Source organism: Pongo pygmaeus, chromosome 2 (assembly GCF_028885625.2).
Source record: "Pongo pygmaeus isolate AG05252 chromosome 2, NHGRI_mPonPyg2-v2.0_pri, whole genome shotgun sequence".
NCBI lineage: Eukaryota > Metazoa > Chordata > Mammalia > Primates > Hominidae > Pongo > Pongo pygmaeus.
The window spans coordinates 62309739-62331477 of record NC_085930.1 but is presented as its reverse complement, the minus strand read 5'-3'; the positions used below and the strand labels follow the sequence as shown (position 1 = coordinate 62331477).

Sequence of the window (21739 nt, the reverse complement as noted above, 5' to 3'; positions counted from 1 at the left end):
ACGCACCCCTGCTGGGCTCTGCAGTTGGCTCCCATGGGTGGCACGATGTGCGCCTTCTCCATCTAGAGAGGAAGACAGGGACACAGTCCCACGGGAAGTCCCCTGAGTGGCTCTTGGTGGGTGGATGGGCCTGGGAGGGGGCCTCCAATTTCCTGCAGCTCAACACTCCCGGCCATCAAAGCAGTGGCCAGACCAGGGCTGAGGGGTCTGGAGCAAGGCGGGCAGGATGGCAGGAAGGCGAGGGTGTTGAGGGAAGTCGGGGGTGGCTGCAGGCCCAGCCTTTCCTGCCTGCCCCATGGTGCACAGACACCCCTGCCCTTCCTTCCTGGTTGGGTGGGAAAGAGGAAAATGAGGTCCCGCTACTCTGAGTGAGGCCCACCGGGCACCCTGTGGAAGCTGGGGGTCTGATGGGAGGCCCCGTTCTGAGAGGTCGGAGCTGAAGGGCTTTTGCTTTCAAACACTGTAGCTCTGCTCTTCATGAGCTGTGCGTCTTGGGCCAGTCCCTTCCCCTCAGCCTTGGTTTCCATATCTGGAAGATGGGTTACCAATAGCGCTAGCCTCAGGGGTATCTGTGAGGAAAAAGAGAGCCCGTACATGGCAAGTGCTTGGCACAGTGTCTGGCACGGGCTAGCCCTGTGTGAGCACCCCCGTAAAGCAGCCGCGGCGCATGGTCCTCACAGGGCTGTGACCTTGGAACCAGGCTGCCTGCCCCTAACGCTGCTTCTGAGATCAAGAACCCTGCCCAGTGCCGGCTTGTGTGGGACTAATCTTCCACTAAGCCTGGGAGGATGTTAGGGAAAGTGCCTGGCGGGGGTGCCAGGGGTGGGGGTGCGGCTGGGTCTCCAGAGGCGGCAACTGCGGGCTCCAGGACCAAGGCCTTGCTCTGGCTATCGGTTGTGGGCCACTGGCTGGAAATATTTCCTCTCTCCATGTTTTCCTCATTTATATATCTGACCTCTGAGCACTGATCCCTCTGGCCCTGCCACTTGTAAATCCCTTTTATGGGTCTGGGGTTTGGGGGACAGATTATGGGGTCTGGGGGGACCGACTGGCCGGCACTGGGGGAGTGAAGGCCTGGACAGTGCCTGAGAAAGGTGGTGGAGGGAGGCTGAGTGTGGAGGGGACACACAGGGTTCGGGAAGGCAGAGGGAGAAGGAATGGGGAGCTCAGAGGGACCGGGAGAGGGACGGAGGGTCCGAGGGGGAGGCAGAGGGAGCCACGAAGAGAGGGAGCGAGCGTCAGGGACGGAAAAACGGAGCAGGAGAGAGAAGAAGACTAGAGAGGGCCAGGGGCGGGGCTGCCAGGGACTGGAGAGCGAAGCGGAGTCGGAGGGAGAAGGAGAAGCAGAGGCAGAACCCGGAGAAGCGCCACACGCGCGGAGTTTGGGGTGGGGACAGAGACGGAGAGACGCAGAGACCGAGAGACGCAGAGAGAGGGAGAGACGGGGTGGGGGAGAGGGCGGAAAACGGAAAACAGGCGCGAGCGAGGCAGGCCAAGCGGCCAAGTGGGAGGAAAGAGCGAGGAGAGCGAGCGACGGCAGCGGCGGCGGCTACGGGGAGGGACCCTGGGGCCGCGGGCGGGTCCTGGAGGGCGCGGGCGGCTGGACCCGCGGACGGCGGGGCGGGGCCAGGGGCGGCCAGGGGCAGGCGGGGGTCCCCGGGGCGGGCGGGGCCCGGGCGGGGAGTGAGGGCGTGTCCGCAGCGGAGCCGCCCCCGCCCCGCCCCCGGGCTGCGCGGCGAGGCTGAGCCGGGCCCGGGCGCCGGGGCCGGGGGCGGCTGGCGCGGGCAGGAAGCGCCTCGCGGCCCGGGCCCGCCCCCCGCCTCCCGCCGCCTCCGGGCACCCGGCTCCCGGCCGCGCCGCGCCCCATGCACTCGCCGCGCCGCGCAGCCCGCGCACGCCCGGATGGCTCCTCGCGCCGCGGGCGGCGCACCCCTTAGCGCCCGGGCCGCCGCCGCCAGCCCCCCGCCGTTCCAGACGCCGCCGCGGTGCCCGGTGCCGCTGCTGTTGCTGCTGCTCCTGGGGGCGGCGCGGGCCGGCGCCCTGGAGATCCAGCGTCGGTTCCCCTCGCCCACGCCCACCAACAACTTCGCCCTGGACGGCGCGGCGGGGACGGTGTACCTGGCGGCCGTCAACCGCCTCTATCAGCTGTCGGGCGCCAACCTGAGCCTGGAGGCCGAGGCGGCTGTGGGCCCGGTGCCCGACAGCCCGCTGTGTCACGCTCCGCAGCTGCCGCAGGCCTCGTGCGAGCACCCGCGGCGCCTCACGGACAACTACAACAAGATCCTGCAGCTGGACCCCGGCCAGGGCCTGGTGGTCGTGTGCGGGTCCATCTACCAGGGCTTCTGCCAGCTGCGGCGCCGGGGCAACATCTCGGCCGTGGCCGTGCGCTTCCCGCCCGCCGCGCCGCCCGCCGAGCCCGTCACGGTGTTCCCCAGCATGCTGAACGTGGCGGCCAACCACCCGAACGCGTCCACCGTGGGGCTGGTGCTGCCTCCCGCCGCGGGCGCCGGGGGCAGCCGCCTGCTCGTGGGCGCCACGTACACTGGTTACGGCAGCTCCTTCTTCCCGCGCAACCGCAGCCTGGAGGACCACCGCTTCGAGAACACGCCCGAGATCGCCATCCGCTCCCTGGACACGCGCGGCGACCTGGCCAAGCTCTTCACCTTCGACCTCAACCCCTCCGACGACAACATCCTCAAGATCAAGCAGGGCGCCAAGGAGCAGCACAAGCTGGGCTTCGTAAGCGCCTTCCTGCACCCGTCCGACCCGCCGCCGGGTGCACAGTCCTACGCGTACCTGGCGCTCAATAGCGAGGCGCGCGCGGGCGACAAGGAGAGCCAGGCGCGGAGCCTGCTGGCGCGCATCTGCCTGCCCCACGGCGCCGGCGGCGACGCCAAGAAGCTCACCGAGTCCTACATCCAGTTGGGCTTGCAGTGCGCAGGCGGCGCGGGCCGCGGCGACCTCTATAGCCGCCTGGTGTCGGTCTTCCCAGCCCGGGAACGGCTCTTTGCTGTCTTCGAGCGGCCCCAGGGGTCCCCCGCGACCCGCGCTGCTCCGGCCGCACTCTGCGCCTTCCGCTTCGCCGACGTGCTAGCCGCCATCCGAGCTGCGCGCACCGCCTGCTTCGTGGAACCGGCGCCCGACGTAGTGGCGGTGCTCGACAGCGTGGTGCAGGGCACGGGGCCGGCCTGCGAGCGCAAGCTCAACATCCAGGTACACCCGGGCGGCGGCGGCGGGGGCTGGGGAGGGGGCGGGCGGGAACCGAGCGGGTCGTGAGCTGAGCGGGTCACAGGTGGGAGCGCGCAGAGACCCAGATGTACGTGGAACCCAGGTGTGCACGCGAGAATACAGGTGTCCCCCGAGGGGTACTACTGGCGCCTGTATGGCCCAGGTGGGCATGTGCAGGGACTCAAGTGAGTGTCGGCTCACGGGCGCGCATACCTAGGCGTACTGGGAGGGGTCCAAGTTGCCACAGGTACCCAGGTGCGCATAAAGCCCAGGTATGCACGTAGGGGTCACAAGTGCATGCTGAGGGCGCAGTGACTGCATGCCTGACCAAAGGTGTGTTCTGGGGCCACTGCGTGAGCCTGTCAGAGCCACCATTGCACGTCGGTGATGCATGCACGGATGTGGCAGGTGTGCAAGGAGGCACACTGGTGTGCACCAGGGCCCTGCAGATGTCTGCATGGACTTGTGTGCCAGCAAGCTGGGGCCTGAAGACGCATAGGGCAGACAGGTGTACTGCACAGACACTGGTACAACGGGACAGGGCTAGGTGTGCAGTGGGATGTGCGTGGCAGAGGACGCAGGTATTTGGGCATGAGTCAGTACTCTGAGGAGGCTGCATGGTTGGCAAACAGGTGTGTGCCTGAGGCCAACTTTTATTCACCTATTATGCAAATATTTCCTGAGCACCTAGTATGTACCAGGTGTGGGAGTCTGGGGTAAACAGTAGCACTTGTGGAGTCAGCTAGGGGCATCACATGTCACAATTCTCAGTTCTCAGAACAACCCTCTCAGGTAGCCTCTATTCTCATCACATTTTACAGATGAAGAAACAGGCACAGAGAGGTTAAGTAACTTGCTGAGGATCACACAGTTGGGCACTAGCAGAGGTGGATTTGAATCCAGCCTGTCTGGCCTCAGCATCTGTGTTTTTAATGCCCAGCCTTTGCTGCCTTCTGGACTTGGATCTCAGAGTGTGTGTGTTTTGGGGGAGTGCCAGGCAGCTGGGGTGGGCAGATGCCAGGGCCAGGAGAATGGAGGGATGTGAACAGGGGTGTTTTGGGGGCAGGAGAGGGCCGTGGGGCTCAGTGGGGAATGAGGAGGAGTACAGGCGGGTATGGGGCCCAGGTGTCTGAGGCTGGGTTGGGCAGTAGCAAGGGGGGCCAGGTTGAGGGAATCAGCATGTGTGTTGACATGACAAGGGTGTGGGAGGGGACTTGGTGTGGTTCCCCTAAAGGAAGTTCATGGCAAGGGTTTGCTCCTCACACTGGCTTTGGGAGCTGGGTCTGTTGATCCCCATGGTTCACTTTGAGGAATGAGGCCCCAGAATGACACTGGGGCCTTTCCCACACCCTCCACCCATCTGAGTCTGGGGAGCCCACTTCAGCTCCACTGCCTGCCATTCCCTTAAGAAGCTGCATCTCCATCAGCAAAATGCAGAACTCAGCCTTCTTGTGGTGATCCCAAGCCTTCCTTGGGGCCCCACCCTGTCCCTTCTCTGTGGCTGTGACAAGAATTTCATGAGATTAACCATTACCCTGTGGGCGGGCCCAACACTGGGGCTTTGAGAAAATGCAGATTCCTTCTCCCGAGGTCGAGGTCGGGCTCCCACGGCTGCCCACCATCTGGCCGGCCACCCTGAAAGTAAAGGTGACGGTGGGTGAGCAGGGCAGACAGTCCAAGGAGTGGTGGGGCTGCTTGCCCAGTGCCATGGTTGGTTCATCCACCATTTCCACCCCAGAGCTTCATCTCCCAAGCAACTGTGTTTGGCATTGGGGGTCTCAGTGGGGAGTCGCTGAACGAAGAGAAGTGTCCTGTGGGCTGAGGGCCTTCCTCCAGTAGTTTCAGGCCCTGTGTCCCGGCCCTTTGGTGTGAGCTGATCTGTGGGATTCCTCAGGCCAGCCCAAGGTTCCCTCCCCGTCTGGCAAGAACCATTCTGGTTCCCACGGTCCAGTCCCTCAGTGCAGTGACTCACCCAGCTGAGGGGGGCTGGAGCTTCTCTACCTCAGGGGACAGGGCCTCTCCAGGGACACAGCTCCAGGACAGAGTGGCCAAGGGCCTCTTCCCTACCCCAAGGCCACAGATTCCGGCTGCAGCCTTCCTTGGTCACCCTCCCTGTGTTTTCCACACCCTTCTCCTCTTTGCCGTGCCCGCTGTGGGCACAGGCCAGTGCCACTTGGCAGTATCTCCCAGAGGTGCTCAAGGTCCCCGGTCTGGGCCTCTAGCATGGGCAGGGGCGGGGGAGGGATCATTATTCTTGCTCCAGCCTGTTGCCAGCTATGCAGCAACAGATTCAGAACCTAGACTTTGCATCAGGCTGCTTGGGTTCAAGTCCCACTTTGTCACTTCCCAGCTGTGTGACCTTGGCCAAGGAACTTAACCTCTCTGGGCCTCAGTTTCTTCATCTGTGAAGTGGGGACAGTAAAAGCAATCCTTATCCCAAAGCATTGTTTTAAGGACTAGATGAATTGATAAATGCAGCTCAGTGTACCCAGTACACAGTAAGCACCAAGCAGATGGCAGCTCTTCTTGTTATTACTCTAAGGGGCATTATTAGCACAGGTCTCTGCTTGGTCCTGGAGAGCAGTTGCCTAATCTGGCTTGTTCTGCAGCCGTCAACACCCCACCATCTCCTACTTCTAGCCCCAGATGACACCTCCATAGACATTTACTAAGTCCCTATTGTGAGCCCAATCCCATGCTGTGCCCTGGGGAGCCAAGGACAACTCACTTTGTTTCTACTCTTGTGGACTGGGCAGGTGAGCCAAGGACGGATGTTTGACCAGGCCCTTATACACAGGGCAATGCGTGCTGCAAAGGGAGAATGAGGGTGGAGGGAGCCCAGCGGAGGGAGCGGAGGAGCAGGAGGCAGCCGGGTGAGGCCGGAGAAGAGGAAAGGGGTCCAGGCAAAGGGAGCAGCCTGTGCGAAGGCTGTGAGCGGGCTCGAGGGGGTCTGCGTGGCCAGACGAGTAGAGTGGGAAGCACATGACACAAGGGCCAGGGAGGCCCGGGGAGACCGTCCTGGGGAGTCTGGACTTTATCCTGGGGCCGTGGGAGCCGTGAAGGGTTTTAGCCAGAGAAGTGGAATGGTCTCAGCGGGCACCTGAGTCTCCCCACTGCAGAAGGGGAATGTTCCACCTGAGTCTCCCCACTGCAGAAGGGGAATGCTCGTGAATACCTGCCTCTTAGGGCTGTTGGGGGTATTAAATGAGATCATTTATGTACCTGGCGCCTGTTTGCAATGACTGTAATTCTTCTACATATTATTTTAGCCCCTAAGTAGCTGGTGAGAAGGAGCAATGGAGGAGGGAGAGTGGTTGAGAGGCTGAGGCCACCTCCCGGGAATAGATTCCTTCACTCAGTCGCAAATATATCTTGAGCACTTACTGTGTGCCAGGCTGTGTGGTGGGTGCCAGGTGGCAGTGGGGAGATGGGGCCGGCCTTGTTCTCTGGAGACATGGCTGGCCTGGTCTGCAGCAGTGCTGAGGGCTTGGAGGGTGGCAGGTGGGCTCTGGACAGATTTGGGGGCTGGGATGCAGCCCCAGTGGTAGGGAGTGATGGGATGGAGGAGCAGAAAGCTGCCCAGAGTCAGGCTCAGCAACAGGATAGATGTTGGTGCCCATGGGGTGGGGCATGTGATGGGGTACCTCTGGGGAAGAGGATGAGTTTGGTCTGGGGAGAACCAGGGGCCTAGAATCCTTTTTTCTCCTGGTCCCATCTGGCTGGATTTCTCTGGCATTGGCACTAGGTGGCCTGGGTGGGGCTGCACATGGGGCAGGACCCCAGGGCCAAATGACCTGCAAGTGGGGCAGCTCAGCCAGGCCTTTGGAAACCCAGCCTCTCGCTCCTGTTTGAGGGTCTCATGAAGAACCCTGGGCCCTGGCAGGAATCCCTCGAGCCGCCCACAACTCCAGAGCCTGGGTCAGGATGGCCTCCCGACATTCCAGGTTCCCAGCTGGCAGGACTTGCCCTCTGCCCTCTGCCTTCTTCCCGAGAACCCAAAGGGAGAAGCTGCTGAAGTGTGAGGCCAGAGGCAGAGAACCTCGGTCCCCGCAGCCCTCAGAAGTCCCCAACTTTGTCTCTGATTGTTTTCAACGTATTTGGGGCAGTTAAGATATTTTGAGAGAAACTGAGTGAAGAAATTAGTCTCCATTGCATGTAGCTTGGATCCCTTTCCTCAAATCACAGCCTGTTTGGAGTGCAAGCCAGTTGGGAAGTTGTTGAGTGCCACTGATGGGGGAAACTGAGGCACAGTGTCACCCAACAAGGTGGGGCAGGCTGAGTCTACCTTCCTTCCCCAAGTCTTTCTCCCCAGCCTATGAATGACCATAATATTTGTATTTTTAAAACAAAAGGAATACCGACAGGCCAATGTCAGTGCAGCATTTTCAAGGTGTCTTTTTATAGTAAAGGTGGAAAAAAAACCATCAGGCAGTTTTAAACTGGCATGCAGTGGGTGGGTGCACGTCGTCAAGAAGACATTTTTTTTTGCACCAATTTAGGGGCTGAGATGCCAGGTGGGGGCGGAGGGAGAGAGAGCTTCCAAGATGGGCTTTACATTTGGGTTTGGGCTGGGGGCTGGGAGTGATCTCCCAGTGACCAAGGGTGCAAGCAGAGACACTTGGCAGGATTTAGGAGAGGGGGTTCTAGGAGGACTGGCTGAGATGACCTTCTGGCCTGGAGAGACAGATAGGGCTTGGACCAGGAGACATCCCTCCCAGCCCTGAGAATGTCTCGACCCCCAGGTACGTGGGCATACAGTCCATAAGCTGTGTGTCCCAGGGCCAGTCATTTACCCTCTCTGAGCCTCATTCTTTCTCGTTATAAAACAGGTCTTATGCCTCCCTCCTAGGATGTGGGTAGATTAAAATCTCAGGGGTGTCCCTCTCAGCCTACTCTGGCTTAGGGGGCTGCCCATAATAAAAAATAAATACATAAGATAAAACCTCACATGCAGTGCCCAGGAAATGGCAGGCACAGGTATTAGTATCAAGAGGGAGAAAAGACGCCGGAAAAAACTGGCCTCAGTGGACAGGGGATGCTCAGAGGAGGGAGGGTCAGGGCCTTGGAGGAGATGAGATCAAATAGGGCCTGAAGGCAGGCAGGGGTGGGTGAGACGCCCGGGCGCAGCGAGGGTGTGTCGGGTGCTGTCCCAGCCCCAGCACAGAGGCTGAGATGGAGAGAATGGGCTCTAGTGCCCGGGCTGAGGCGTCCAGGGCAGCACTGTCTTGAAGGCAAGAGACCTGTGGGCTCCCTGGAGTGAATAAAAACCGTCGCCGAGCTCACGCTCTGCAGGCCTTTTATAAGTGCCTACATGGTTGACCTCATGGCTGCCCCTCCCCTGGTCAGACAGATAGTGCGTCATCATCATCCCCAGCTTACAGAAGGGGAAACTGAGGCCCAGAGAGGGGAAGTGACTTGCCCTGGCTCACACAGCTGGGGAGTGAGGGTCTGGATCCGCAGATAGAAGCAGGAGTCCTCTTCCTGGTGGCTGGTGAGCTGTGAGCTCTCCGTGGTGGGGAATTCTGCACTTCCCCCTCTGGCTGGGCCATAGAGATTCAGGCAGGGCCCATTGTGATAGCAGTGACTCAGGCGGGCTGGGGCATCTGCAGAGGCCAGGCCGCATGCTGGGGGTGGGGGCTGACCCAGCCTCCTGAGGAAGTCAGGGGAGGCAGGAACTTCTAGTTGGATTTGTCTGAAAATGCGATCATCAGCCTCTGGAAGGAGTGAGCCCCTGGCCCTTTGGGTATGCAAATGAGAGATGTGGGTTCAATGGTCAGTGTGAATGATGGTCCACCCAGGAGTGTGAGTGGAGGATCTGTCAGTGCCCTGGATACGCCCACAGTGAGGCCTTCCACAGCCAGGCAGGCGCACATCGCTAGGTGAGTGCAGGACCCTGGGGCCAACTTCCCAGATTCAAATCCTGCCTCTGCCCCTTCCTAGCTGTGGAAAGTCCCATCCCTTCTCGGAGCCTCCATTTCCCCATCTATAAAGTGGGCTCAGCGCAGGGAGGACTGGAGTGGCCTGGCGGCATTCAGCAAGGGCCACGCTGCATCGGGCCCGGCAGAAACGCCCTCTGCAAAGTCCGCTTCGCCCGCCTGTGACTCCCGGTCTCCATGGAGATTAAGGAAACCAGCTGGGTTCCATGTCCTGGTTGCTGCCATGAACAAAGACACGTGGCGTGTACTGGGACAGGAGCGGGAGGGCAGGAGCCCCGGGAGAGAGTGGTCCCTTCCCCTTCCTGGGCCTCCGTTCTCCGACCCCGGAGTTGGGCCATGGAGTGGCAAGGAAGCCTTCCCTCTGACACCAGAACTGCCCCATCATGTCATAATTACTGTGGTTGTTTTTGAGAACTTTCTCTGTGTTAGCCCTTTGCAGAGCACTTTACATATCTTTTAATCTCCCCAGAACCTGAATGAAACGAGTGTTATCCCCAGTCTACGGAAGGGGAAACAGAGGTCCAGAAGGGTTAAGCATCTTGCCGGAGGTCACACCGTGGTGTGTGACCGTGGTGCTCCAGGTGGAGCAGGCTTCTGGCTGCAGCGCCTGTGACCCCTCATTCCTCCAAAATCTTTGACCGAAGGGGTGTGAGCCAGAGGGTGTCAGAAGGGGTGAATGGGCCCATGTTAAAGGTGAGGAAACTGAGACCCAGGGAACTTCTGCCTCCGCTGAGGCCCCTGTGAGAAGCAGTGAGGGCCTTTCAGGGTGGCCTGCAGAGCTGCCCAGCCCCAGCGCCCATCATGGTCCCGGGCTGGGGTTAGGGTGACCCCCTGGTGTGGACTCCTGCTACCGGGCCTGTAGCTGTCTCCACCCTCACACACCAGAGGCCAGCACCTCCTTGGTAACATCGCATGCCCGTCCAGGCTCTGGGTGGGGAGCTCTCTAGAGTGTGTGAGTACGGGAGGAGGCTCAGCTTGTTACAGGACAGCCCCCAAGGGGGACAAATTGGACCCTCTCCAGGAGCTCCCAGAATGGTGAGGGAGGAGGTCATGACATCATACAGGTGCCACATGCTGACCAGCTCATCAGAGGAATGCGGGAGGGCTTCCAGGAGGAGGGGAGGTTGGAGCAGCACTTGACAGATGGGGCTGGGGAAGGCATTCCAGGCAGAGGACACGATAGGGGCAAAGGCTCAGAGATGTTGGAATGTGGCTTGGGTAGCAGGCCGAGGGGAAGCTGAGAGTGTGCTGGGCCTTGCCTGCAGGCTAAGGACTTGGATGCTGTCCTGTGGGCTGCGGGGAGCCAGCAGGGCTTTGAGGAAAGGAGAGACATGGCTGATCTGGTTACGGAAGGGACCCTGTGGCTGCTGGTCTGTATTGGCCCTGCCAGGTGCTGGCAGGATCCAGAGGCGGAGGCGCTCACCCAGAGCCCCCACTGTGGCTAGACCAGGTAACTCCCAAGGGCCTCTCCAGCTCTGACAGCCATGTGGGGATTGCCATGGAAACTAGCCGGTTCCCAAGTAGGGACAGGCCCAGAAAGTCTCCGAGTGCCAGCCACGTGGACTTGGATCCTCACTGCCCCCAGAGTACAGCCGTTTTCTTCTTTCCAAAGGCCATGTTTGAGCCAGGGCCGAACCAAACAGACTGCCCAGACAGGCGTCCGGTGGCAGGGGCCCTGCTCCACCCCGCTCGGCTGATACTCGATGCAGTCAAGATCTGGGGGCCAGCGCCAGCGGGGGCCCTCCCTGCCCAGTCCACCGTCCTTTACCCTGAAACTTGATAAATCATGCGCTGGAGGGGGAGGGAAGCTCGCAGCTCCATTACGAGGCCCGGCAAGGCCCCAGTGGGGCGTTAATCATGTAGCACTTTATGCTCTGATCAGTAAATAATGGAGGGGGGGCCCGCAGGCAGAGGCCTTGGAGTGGAGGCCAGGCCCAGGAAAGTGGCCAAACCCCCTTGCCTGTGCCCTTCTCCAGCCTCTGCCCACTATCTTTGTTTGAGGTGACTGAGCTCTCTAGAAGCAGCCATCACCTTGATGGGCCTCAGTTTCCCCAGCTGAAAACCCAGGGTTTTTCCAGCTCCAAGTGGCTGATTTCCCGGCAACCATTGGTGGCTCCCAGCAGAGCGGCGGGTGAGGAGGCTGTGGTTAAGGGCGGGGATCTGGAGCCCGCCGGCCTGCACTGGAGGCTTGGATCTGGCCGTTCCGGCTGTGTGCCCCTGGGCAAATCACTTCAACTCTCTGTGCCTCAGTTTCCTTTACTGTAAAGCAGCATCAACTCTTTCAGGGTGTGATGAGGGTTGAATGAGATAATACAGAAAGAGGTCTCAGCACAAAGCAGACTGCACACAGCTGCTTGCTACTGTCACTCTACTGTACTGTTACTATGATAAAGCTGCCCCTCCCCCTCCTGGGGCTGGGCCTCTGAGCTGGGATGTGGGCAGCTGGAGAGAGGGCCCCGTTGTCACCTCTGTGTCCCCAGCTCATGGAATCCAGCCCGGAGATGTTTGCGCAAGGCTCTAAGCAGCCCTGTCTTCTTGGCTGTGTCCACAGCGGTCGTGCGATGACTCTGGGACCAGCGGTAGAGTCCTGCTGCAGAGCACAGCCTGCAGCCAGGCATACAGGCTGGACCCCAAGGAGACCAGGGGCTGGGGAGGAGGGTGTGAGATTGAACCTCCCAAGTCCCCCCAGCCCCAGGAGGGAACTGCCAGTGTTCCCTGGAGAGGCAACTATTTCTCGGCTCCTGGCCTGGAGTCCCTTCAGGGGAGGAAGCTGGGAGGGAAACTGTTCCAGGGCTTGGAAAGACTGGCTTCGTGCTCTGCCCCTCCTGCTGGGGGGAGGGAAGCCTTTTCCCTGGGCCAGGGAAGAGCCGCTGGCTGCCCATCCCACACTGTGCTCCTCTGGGACTCAGGGGGAGGGGAGCTGGAAATGGGGCCAGGCCGGGCCGGAATGAGAAACAGCTTCAAGAAGGGGGAGCTGGGTGTCTGGGGGCTGCGTCCAGCTAACTAAACAATGGCTGCTTGAGTCAGCGACTGTGGCGGTGTTTCCCAGGCGCCAGGGCAGAGCAGGCTGAGGCCAGAGCTCCCACTACCGCGTCCTTGGTGAGGGCGGTGTGGCCCATCCAGCCTCGGATGCTTTGACTTCAGGAAGCAGTGGAGTGGCTTGTCCCTGTCCTCGGGAGCTCCCGAGCCTCTGCTCCGTGGCCTGCATAGCTAATTGGGAACATTTATTGAGCACCTACAGTGTTTAGCACTGAAGGCTCCTATGAGCTCAATCCTTCCATAAGCCCCAGGTGGTGGGTGCTATTGCTGTCTCATTTTACAGATGTGGAGTCTGAGGTTCAGAGGGGATGGTGCCTCCCACAGTGAGGTAAGAGCTGTGAGACTTAGCAGTCAGGAGCTTCAGTTTTCTCATCTGTAAAATGGATACGCAGCAAGAGTGTGTCTGTGTGTGTATGTGTGTATGTGTGCAGGCACCCCCAGGGCTGTAAGGTGCCCCCAGTAGCTGTAGTGTCACACAGTAGGTCCTTAATCCAGCCAGGTCTGTGACCTAAGCCTGGAGCTTGTCCTTCCAGGCCGTGCCTGTTTGGGGTGGGTGGGCAGATCATGCCCAGGCTGTGTGTTGGCCCTCAGGGCGGCCTGGCTGGCTGGCTCCAGCCCTTCCAGATGGTGTCCAGCTGGCCTGGATAATCTCAGAGCCCTGGAGCTGGGTGGACCCACCTCTTCCAGAGGGGTCAGGGAAACCAAGGCAGGCCTCCCCGAAGGGTCTGCCAGAGCTGCTGTGTCCTTTGCCGTTTGTCTGAAGCCTCTGTTCCTCTCTGTGCCTTGGTTTCTCCAACGTGCTCCTCCAGGCTGCTTTTCCTCTGTGGCTAAGGCCAGGCTTCCTGACCATGGTGCTAGGCCTGGTTGGCCATCTTTTCCCCACAGCCCCTCCAGGAAGCCTCTTGGTCACCCCTGAAGGTGCTGGTATTTCCTTTCTCAGCAGCAGGTGGTCTCCTCCCTGGCATGGGGGCTGCTGCCAGAGGCCACCCAGGACTGAGTCTGTCCTGCCCCCTCCCAGGGCTGGCACACAGTGGGCCCGTGGCTCATTCCTTGCCTCAGTTTACTGTCAGCAGAGGTGTCAGCTTGCACAGTGTTCTGAGAGGCGGTGCATGCTAAAGTGGAAGGAGCTGGAGTCTGGGAGTCACAGGTGTGGCTTCATACCGTGGCCTGGCTGTGTGCGGCTAGGCTGCTGGACTGAGACTGGACACAGTCCATGGGCCACCACTGAGCCTGTGCCACATGGGCTCCACTCAGGGGAGCCCAGGAGGACTGGCCCTACCTGGGCTGTCCAAGCTGAGGGAGGAGTTGGCGGGGACGGGGGCTGAGAGAGGCCACAGAGGTCAGGGCCAGATTGAGTGGGGCTTCAAGGGTCCAGGAGCAAAGTTTGGGTTTGTGTTGACAGCACTAGGGAACCATGGGAAGCTGTTGAGCTGCACAGGAGATGTGACCTGCTTTGCGGGGTTTTTTGTACAAAATAAACTTTTTACTTTGGAATAATTTTAGATTTTCAGGAAAGTTACAAAGATAGTACAGACAGTTCCTGTATACCCGTCCCCTAGTTTCTCCCATTGCTAACATCTTACCGTTACCGTGGTACATTTGTCAAAACTAAGAAGCCAACATTTGTTCTTTACTCCCAACTAAACTCCAGACTGCGCTCCGTGAACGTCTGCTTTCTTTTCCAGGAGCCCACATTGCATCAAGCGCTTTGCAGTTTTAAAAGCTCTCTTTGGCTCCCGTGAAGGATGAATGGGAAGGAGCCCAGCTTTGGGAGGAGCTGGGGGGTCCAGACAGCTCAGTCCCCGGCCAGGATGTAGTGAGCCGTGGTCACCTTGCAGTCTTTTTATTTTTATTTTTTCGAGACAGGGTCTCTGTCACCCAGACTGGAGTGCAGTGGTGAAATTATAGCTCACTGCAGCCTTGACCTCCAGGCTTCAGGCGATCCTTCCACCTCCGCCTCCCAAAGTGCTGGGATTACAGGGATGAGCCATGGTGCGCCCGGCCCACCCTGCAGTCTTAATGCCCCAAAGTGATCGTGTGCTTTCAGCTCTGTGGCAAATTTCAGCTAGGAAACCTGACTTTCCCAGGATCATAAACAATCAAACACTTCAGGCAGGAAGGTGCCCTCACTTCTCAAGTGCAAAGCCTCCGCAGCCGGTGTAGTAGCCGTGTAGTCTGTACCTGCGACGGAACCGCTGGATTTTGCAACCTGCCGCAGCGCCCACTGTTAATGCCGCATCCTTTTCATAGTGCCACCTGTGGTGGGTCTGCGGCAGGATGTGAGGCCTGAGAAGCCGGGCTTTTGAAGCGCTCCTTCCAACTGGCTTCCTGGGGAGAGAAAGTCAACACAATTACAGCTGGTAGTAAAATCAATATGTCAGAGTTTTAATGGGAGAGTGGGCAGAGCTGAGCTTTGGCCCCAGGAGGGAGCCAGCTGGAGGGGGAGGGGGCATCCTGCTCTCAAAACGGGGCCGAAACCAGCGGCGGTTGCTCATCCCATGTGAGAGAGGGATAAAGTGAGGTTTTTACCGGAACTGAAGCTAGCAGCCAGTATTGCCTGGGCCTGAATACCCGCCTCCCTTTGTTGCCACACGCAGAGTAGGCATACGTTTCCCTCAGTTCTCCAGCACCTAGCATGGCCGTGTTGCTCTCAATCACTCGACTTAGAGAGAAAGCAGCTGAATACAGTCATTCACACTTTAGTCAAAATTAGGTTCCTTTCTTTTGTAAACATTCCCTCCAGAGCACAGGCTCCATGCTGGAGAATGTCATGCATGTGCTACCATGGGAAGTGTGGGAGGGGTCACCAGCACAGTGTCATCACAGCAGTTGGGGGGCTGAGCCACATCTTGAAAACTTGCCGTCTGGGCATGCCTGGAGAGGGAAGAGCATGGGTGCAGACACGGGGGGCGCTGAAGTGCCAAGGGGAGTACGAATGGCTCAGAGGCATGGGATGGGCATTGGCTGCTGAGGGGACATTTACAATGGTACAAGAGCCCCGGGTATGAGGTGTGGGCACGTTCCAGGACCTGTAGAGACTGATGTGGTGGGCGCAGTGGGTGGGGCAGAGGGAGGAGCGAGACTGGAGGCCTGGGAGCTGGCAGGAGCTGGGGCACGAAGGCCTTGAATGCGAGGCTGGAGAGCTGGGGCTTGATCCCGAGGACAACCGGGAGCCGGGTTGTATAGGTAGGGAGGGTCTGACCAGCTTTGTGTGAGAGAAAGATGGCCCTGTGTCTTGGCGGGCGCTGCAGGGATAGCCGAGCCTTCCCTGCTCTCAGGAGAACTTGAGTTTTGAAAGACTCATGCTCATTAGCCCTGAAGGAGGACGGTGCTGGGGTCGGGGGATATTTTGGGCCTGTGAGGCTAACTGCCCCTGGAGACCGAGTTCAGCCAAGGCCAGCATGCTCAGGACGTCTAGTCCCTGAGTCCTGTGTCCCCCTCCCCCGGCCTGCATCCCCCTCCCCCAGCAGGGGCGGCACTTCCCGCCAGGCTGGGCTTCCGTTTTTGAGCCGGTTTGCCTTGTGATTTCCCCTGGCAGCTGGGGAATCAGCTTCCCCCTCGGAACACAGATCATTCGGAGTGGCCGACGGCTTACTTCTTTAAAAAAAATTTTTAAATTTTATTTTAGGATAAGGGGAAAAAAAAGCTGGGGGAAAGGCTTTTTAGAAAATTCCTTCGGTGCAGAATTAATGGCTTGTGAAAGTCAGGGCCGGCAGGCGCGGGGGGAGCCGGCTCCCAGCGAGCTCCCCTCCCTCCGCTCCCCTCCTCCCTGCTGCCCTAGCCCACAGATCACCCTGAGCTGGGCGCCTGGTCCGCCTTTTCCCAGGACCCCACCCTGGCTGGATGTCAGGGTATGCCCAAAGGTGTCATCTGGGGCCTCCCAGGTGGCCCATTCCAGAACTTATGTTCCCTTGGTGGGAGGGATTCACAATTTTAATTGTAAACAACTTATTTTTAAATGATGCAAGTAATTCATATTCAGTGAAAAAAGTTACTTAGTTACCTAGCCCCTAGGAAAAGCATCCCTCGCAGTGGTGAGGATCCCACCTCACCTCTTCCCTGCAGCTGCAGGGTTGCTGAGGGGTGGGACCCGGCCTGGTTGGGGCAGCTGGGGAGACCTCTCAGCACCCACCTTCCAGGGCTGTCCCCAACTGTAACACACACAGGATGGGTCGGGTAGGTCAGGGCTGGCGCTGAGAGAGAGGAGGAGCCAATGATGCAGCTCTCGGTGGGGAATGGCTTCCCGGGCAGAGGGAGCGGCCAGGCCAGAGGTCCTGAGGCAGGAACGAGCTTGTGATATTTGAGGCACAGAAATGAGGCCAGTGTGGCTGGGGTGAAGGAGCAAGGGCAAGGGAGGTGTGAGATGGAGTTAGAAGATCAGGGGACCCATGGGAGGATTTAGGATTCAGGATTTATTCTGAGTGTCCTGGAAACCATGGGAGGGCTTGAATCGGGAGAGACCTGCTTTACATTTTTAAAGGGCTCATTTGGCAGCTGTGTTAGCAGATAGGAAATGTCAGTGTAGGGGGCAAGAGTGGTCTTGGAAAATGAAGAGGGCTGGGAGGGCTGTCCAGGTGAGAGGATGGCTGCTCAAAAGCTTTAAGGTAGGCATGATTTGCCCTGAATTTTCTTTCTTTCTTTTTTGATCAGCAGTTGAACATGGGTAACTTTTATTTCATAATAATAACACAAGCAGCAGTCATGTCTGAAACACAATAGTATCGGCTAACACTTCCTGGACACTTACTGTGGGCCAGGTACTGTGCGAACACTTCAACCTGCTCCATTTCCAACCTGGGCCAGTTCACCCCTCTTTAGGCAACCTGGTATTCCCCCACTCCCAGGAGGTCACCATATTGATGCCAAACTTAGTACAGACACCCGATCAGCATAGCGCACTACAGCCCAGAACTCCTGGACTCAAGTGATCCTCCAACCTCAGCCTCCCGAGTAGCTGGAACTACAGGCATGTGCCACCGTGCCCGGCATGTGCAAACACTTTAAAACAAATGATTCATCCCAGCCTCTAAGCGGAAAACACTGTGGATATACCCATTTTATAGTTGAGTAAAATGAGGCTCAGAGGTGAAGTGCCTTGCCTGGGTCACCCGCCGTCATCCTCCGGAAGACCATTCCCTCCTGTATGTTGGTCCAGGGCATCCCCAGCTCATCACACCTCTGGGCTCAGGGCTTGGCCCCCAGGAACATGCTGAAAACAGCTCCAGCCTAGAAGCCCATCCGGCCGCAACTGTGTTTATTTGCCCGAGCACAGAAGGACCCACTATTTATTGCTTTCTTTTGAAAACTAGCTGAGCCTTTGTGCAAAAACGAGGCAGGCACATCATCAGTGGCTTAAGCTTGCAAAAAGCACAGACAAGAAATTTAAAAAGAAAAATCTCTAAAGCTTTGCCCTAAAGATAGTTCCGATGCTGCCTTCCAGTGACCTCCCTGAGTTCTGCTCTGAGCCTCTGATGTCCAAATGCAGCTGAGGCATGGGCTCAAGTCTGCTACCTGGGTCAGCCCTGGGGGCGTGACATTGCAGTTAGCCATTTTCCCCTCTGAGCCTCAGTTTCCCCATCTGTGAGATAGGGCCCCCAGGGCTGCCAGGATTCTGGGAGTCAGTGCACTGGCCTGGTACAGTGTCAGTTCCCGGTAAATGTGGCCTGTTATTATGTTTACTGTTGTGACTATTTATTGTTTATGCACCAGTTTTACCAAAATGGGCCCATGACATCCTGTGACTTTTCTTGTAATCAGTATGGGCTTATGGTGTCACTGCGGGATGGGGGCTGCTCTCCTGGATGATAAGCCATGATGGATGCACTCAGTCCCATCTGACACATGTGTGTGTCCCCTTTTCACTCCTCTGCACCACCCTTCTGCCTGCGTCTTTGCGGAGTTGCACAGTTATTGTCTCAGGGTCACTTCCTGGAGGCCTGTTTTCTATTTTTGTGCAAATTGCACCAGGAATCTTTGAACATACCAAGACCCAGGAGAAGGGAGGGAAGGTAGGAGCCAGTTAAGGGAACAGCCCGGACATGGGATCACCTCTCACAGCTGCCCTGTGAGCCACAGCTGATTTCCTGCTGGAGGGCATGGGTGATGCTAGGCTGATGTGGACATGGGACTGTGCATTCAGACACACCCAGCCTGTTTGTCCCCCTGTAATGTGGGCAGATGAGGGGATAGGTGCTTGGGGAGGGAAAGAAAGGCTGCAGTTTAGGGAGGCCTCCGCCTGGAGTCTTGCAAGCTGCTGCGGCTTTGGGGTGGTGGTCCTGGGGTCAGAGCAGACACCTGGCAGGAGGAAAGCCCATGGTTGCTGTGGAGACACAGAGCCAGCGGGGCTGTAGGAAAACAGCCGAGGCAAGAGGGACACCTCTTGGGTGCCAGCGGGTTAAGCTGAGGCTGACGGTGGCCTCCGGTCATCTGGTGTGGACTCCTCTGCTCTTCCCAGCTGTGCCTGGCCAGGAGGGGCAGCCCCAAGGGTGTGGGGGTGTAGCTCTCACCCTGGCCGGCCTCCCTGGACTCTTTAAAATCAAACCTGACCTTGTTCCCTCGCCTGCTGGTTCTCATGTACCTTGAACGTCATCTCCTTGGGACAGCTCCGTAACCAACGCTGAGGTCAGGGCAGGCCTGGGCTTGGGGATGGGGTCCCGTTTGTGTTTGGGCCTCAGCTGAGCACTGGGGATATAAAGTAGGAACAAGACTTGAAAGCTTTGATGCCAGGGCCTGAGATCCCAGCCAGCTGTGCGGGCGGGGAGCCGGAGAAGGTTCTGGAGCTGGGATCTGACGTGCCGTTCCTCTTCCAGCTCCAGCCAGAGCAGCTGGACTGTGGAGCTGCTCACCTGCAGCACCCGCTGTCCATCCTGCAGCCCCTGAAGGCCACACCCGTGTTCCGCGCCCCAGGCCTCACCTCTGTGGCCGTGGCCAGCGTCAACAACTACACAGCAGTCTTCCTGGGCACGGTCAACGGGAGGCTCCTCAAGGTAGGTATGGGGTGGGGATGGGGGGAGGGGGTGGGGGCGGGAGGCTCCCCTGGGAGTTGGCTGAGGGGGTCAGTCTGTACACAGGGCTGCTACAGGTCCAGCCTGACCCTTTGTTTTCTCCCATTCACCTAGCACTTTACAGTTTACAAAGTATTTTGCAAGTCTGTTTTTGCCACTACTGCTTATAATATAGGTGGCATCCGTACAGAGGAGGGAAACCAGGGCTCAGAGAGGGTGCTTCTCTCAGAGGCTCTAGGACCGGGGCTTTGAAACTGTATGGGTCTGAGTTCAAATGTCTGGGCTCTGCCATTTGCTGGCCCTTTGACCTTGGGCAACACATATTCTCTCTCCAGGCCTCAGTTTCCCTGTCTGTTAAGGGCTATAAGCTGTTGTGGGGCTTTGGCAGGGTAAGGCCATGGCCTGGTAAGCAGGAATGCTCATTCATTTCTCCTCCCCAGCCCTGTCAGCCACACCATCCCAGGGTGACTGGTGTCTAGAGTTAACTGTACCCCAGCCCATGGCCCCAAGATTCCTGGAGCTGGGAGGAGATGCGCAGAATCCAGTTTCCCTGCTCTGGGGCAGGACAGACATGGCGGAGCCTGGGCCAGACCCCCAGCTGCAGCCCTGGACCTGCCCCCAACCCAGCCATCTCTCCTGCTCCCTCTTGGCAGATTCAGCTAAGCGCCACCACTCTAATCATGCACCAGGCCCGGCCTAACTGCTGAGATCTGATCACCCATGTCCCCCCCAACCCACTGCCTGGGCAGATGCTGTGGGCTGGGTGGGCATGGGGAGTGGAGTCACAGGACCCCACCGCTGTGACTGGGGAGAGGAAAGAGGTGGGGCTTGTCAGTGGGGCTCGTGGTTTGGGGTCAGATACTCACATCCGGAGTCTGGCTCTGCTGCTTCCAGCTTTGTGACCTGGGGGCAGTTTCTTCTCCCCTGCGAGCCTCAGTGTCCTGGCTTGGGAACATGAGCCAGGCCTCTCCCCCATCCCCAACGCCCATGAGGCTGCAGTTGTTAGGCGCCTACTGTCTACCCAGAGCCTAAAGGGCATCTTCTCACTTAATTCTCACACCCCTGCAAGGGAGGCAGAGGCACGATTCCCATGCCACAGATGAGGACGTTGAGGCTTTGAGAGGGGAAATGACTGCCCCAGAGTCGCACAGCAGGAGCTGGCCCATGGCCCACACCCCACCACGGCCTGGAGCCCTTCACCACCACCCTGCACAGTGTGGCCTCTGTCTCCAGCCAACCCTGCCCTGCTCGGGCCTTAAATCGCCACACCCAGCACAGGCCCTGGGGCACAGTAGTTGCTCAATAAATGATTGAAGGAGTGGAAATGACTTGAATGTCCACTGGACACCTGGACATAGGGGTGGGGTGCGGGCAGTGGCCTGAGCCCCTGCAAGGCTCCTCCAAGAGGCCACCTGGGACAGGAGTGTTTCAGGCTGGGACAAAGCCCGTGGAAGCCTGGGGAGAAGGTAATTTTGAGTTGGTGTGTAGAGGCTTCTGGGCCTCATGTGTGCATTGGTAGAAGGGGAACAGGAAGGAATATTCCAGAGGAGAGCACAGCATAGGCAAATGCCTGGAGGCTGGAATGTGTGAGCAGGGTTGAGGGGGTGGAGATGAAGCTGGGGTTGTCCGGGTTAGATCACCAGGACCTCGAGTGCCAGAATAGGTTCATTCCATAAGCAGAAGGGAGCCATGAAGGGTTTGGGAGCCCCAGGAGGAAGGCTGGGGCAGGAACTGGCCTGGGAGGTGTCTGGACCACTGGCCCCATCTCAAAATGCCCAGCCTGGGGCCTGGCAGGGCCCAGACAAGACAACACACTGGGAACAGGCAGGGCCAGGCAAAAAAGAGCAGAGTTTGGTGGGGCTCTGACCGGTATTGTCATCCTCAGGAGGACACGCAGAGGGTCCCTCAGAGCCAGAGAAGCTTCCAGGCCCCAGATAATCCTGGTCTTCCTCCTCCCTGCACCTTGGTTCCACACCCCCAGCCTTAAGCCTTGGACTGTGGGGTCAGGCGGGCCTGGTATTGCATTGTAGCCTTGTGATCTCTTCACTTTGTGCCTCTTGCCAACTCCCTCGGCCGCTCCCAGCCTCAGATTCCTCCTCGGTGAAATGGGTGTGGGGGGAGGAATGAGACGTGCAGCCTAGCAGCTTCCCCGGGCCTGACCCCATCAGCCTGGCCTGTGTCTTATTTAATGCTCGTGGCCAGCCTGCCCCATTAGCTCAGGAAACAGGCTCAGAGAGGGGAGGCAGCTTGTACAACTTACACATTGTAGAGCTCCTCAGTGTCAAAGCCAGAATCCAAACCCAAACCCCTGTCCTTAGCCATGGTGCCTAACAGCCTCCCAGAGCACATTTCGTAAACTGCAAAGCCTGCACACATTCACAGGGCAGGATGCCTTGGAGAAGAGCCCAGAAGGAGCTCCTGGTGGGGGCACAGCAGAGGCAGAAGCATCGAGGCCCGGCCCTGTGCCCTCCCCTGCACGCCTGTGATTTCCCACCCCTCCTGAAGGGTCCAAGACAGGATGGGGAGGCGGAG

At 58.7% G+C, this 21739-nt stretch overlaps 1 protein-coding gene across 2 annotated transcripts in view; it reads left to right on the top strand.

Annotated features, from left to right (window-relative positions):
- The first annotated feature begins 1745 nt into the window (after window positions 1-1745).
- The window catches only part of PLXND1 (plexin D1), a 51709-nt gene continuing 31715 nt past the window's right edge, over window positions 1746-21739 (top strand). Inside the window, exons 1-2 of one of the 2 annotated variants that reach the window (XM_063661708.1) lie at window positions 1746-3213; window positions 19013-19189. In XM_063661708.1, coding sequence (XP_063517778.1) covers window positions 1903-3213; window positions 19013-19189 — 1488 coding nt within the window. In that variant the 5' untranslated portion in view covers window positions 1746-1902. The remainder of the gene's footprint in view (window positions 3214-19012; window positions 19190-21739) is intronic. The other variant, XM_054482213.2, reaches the window with a different exon arrangement.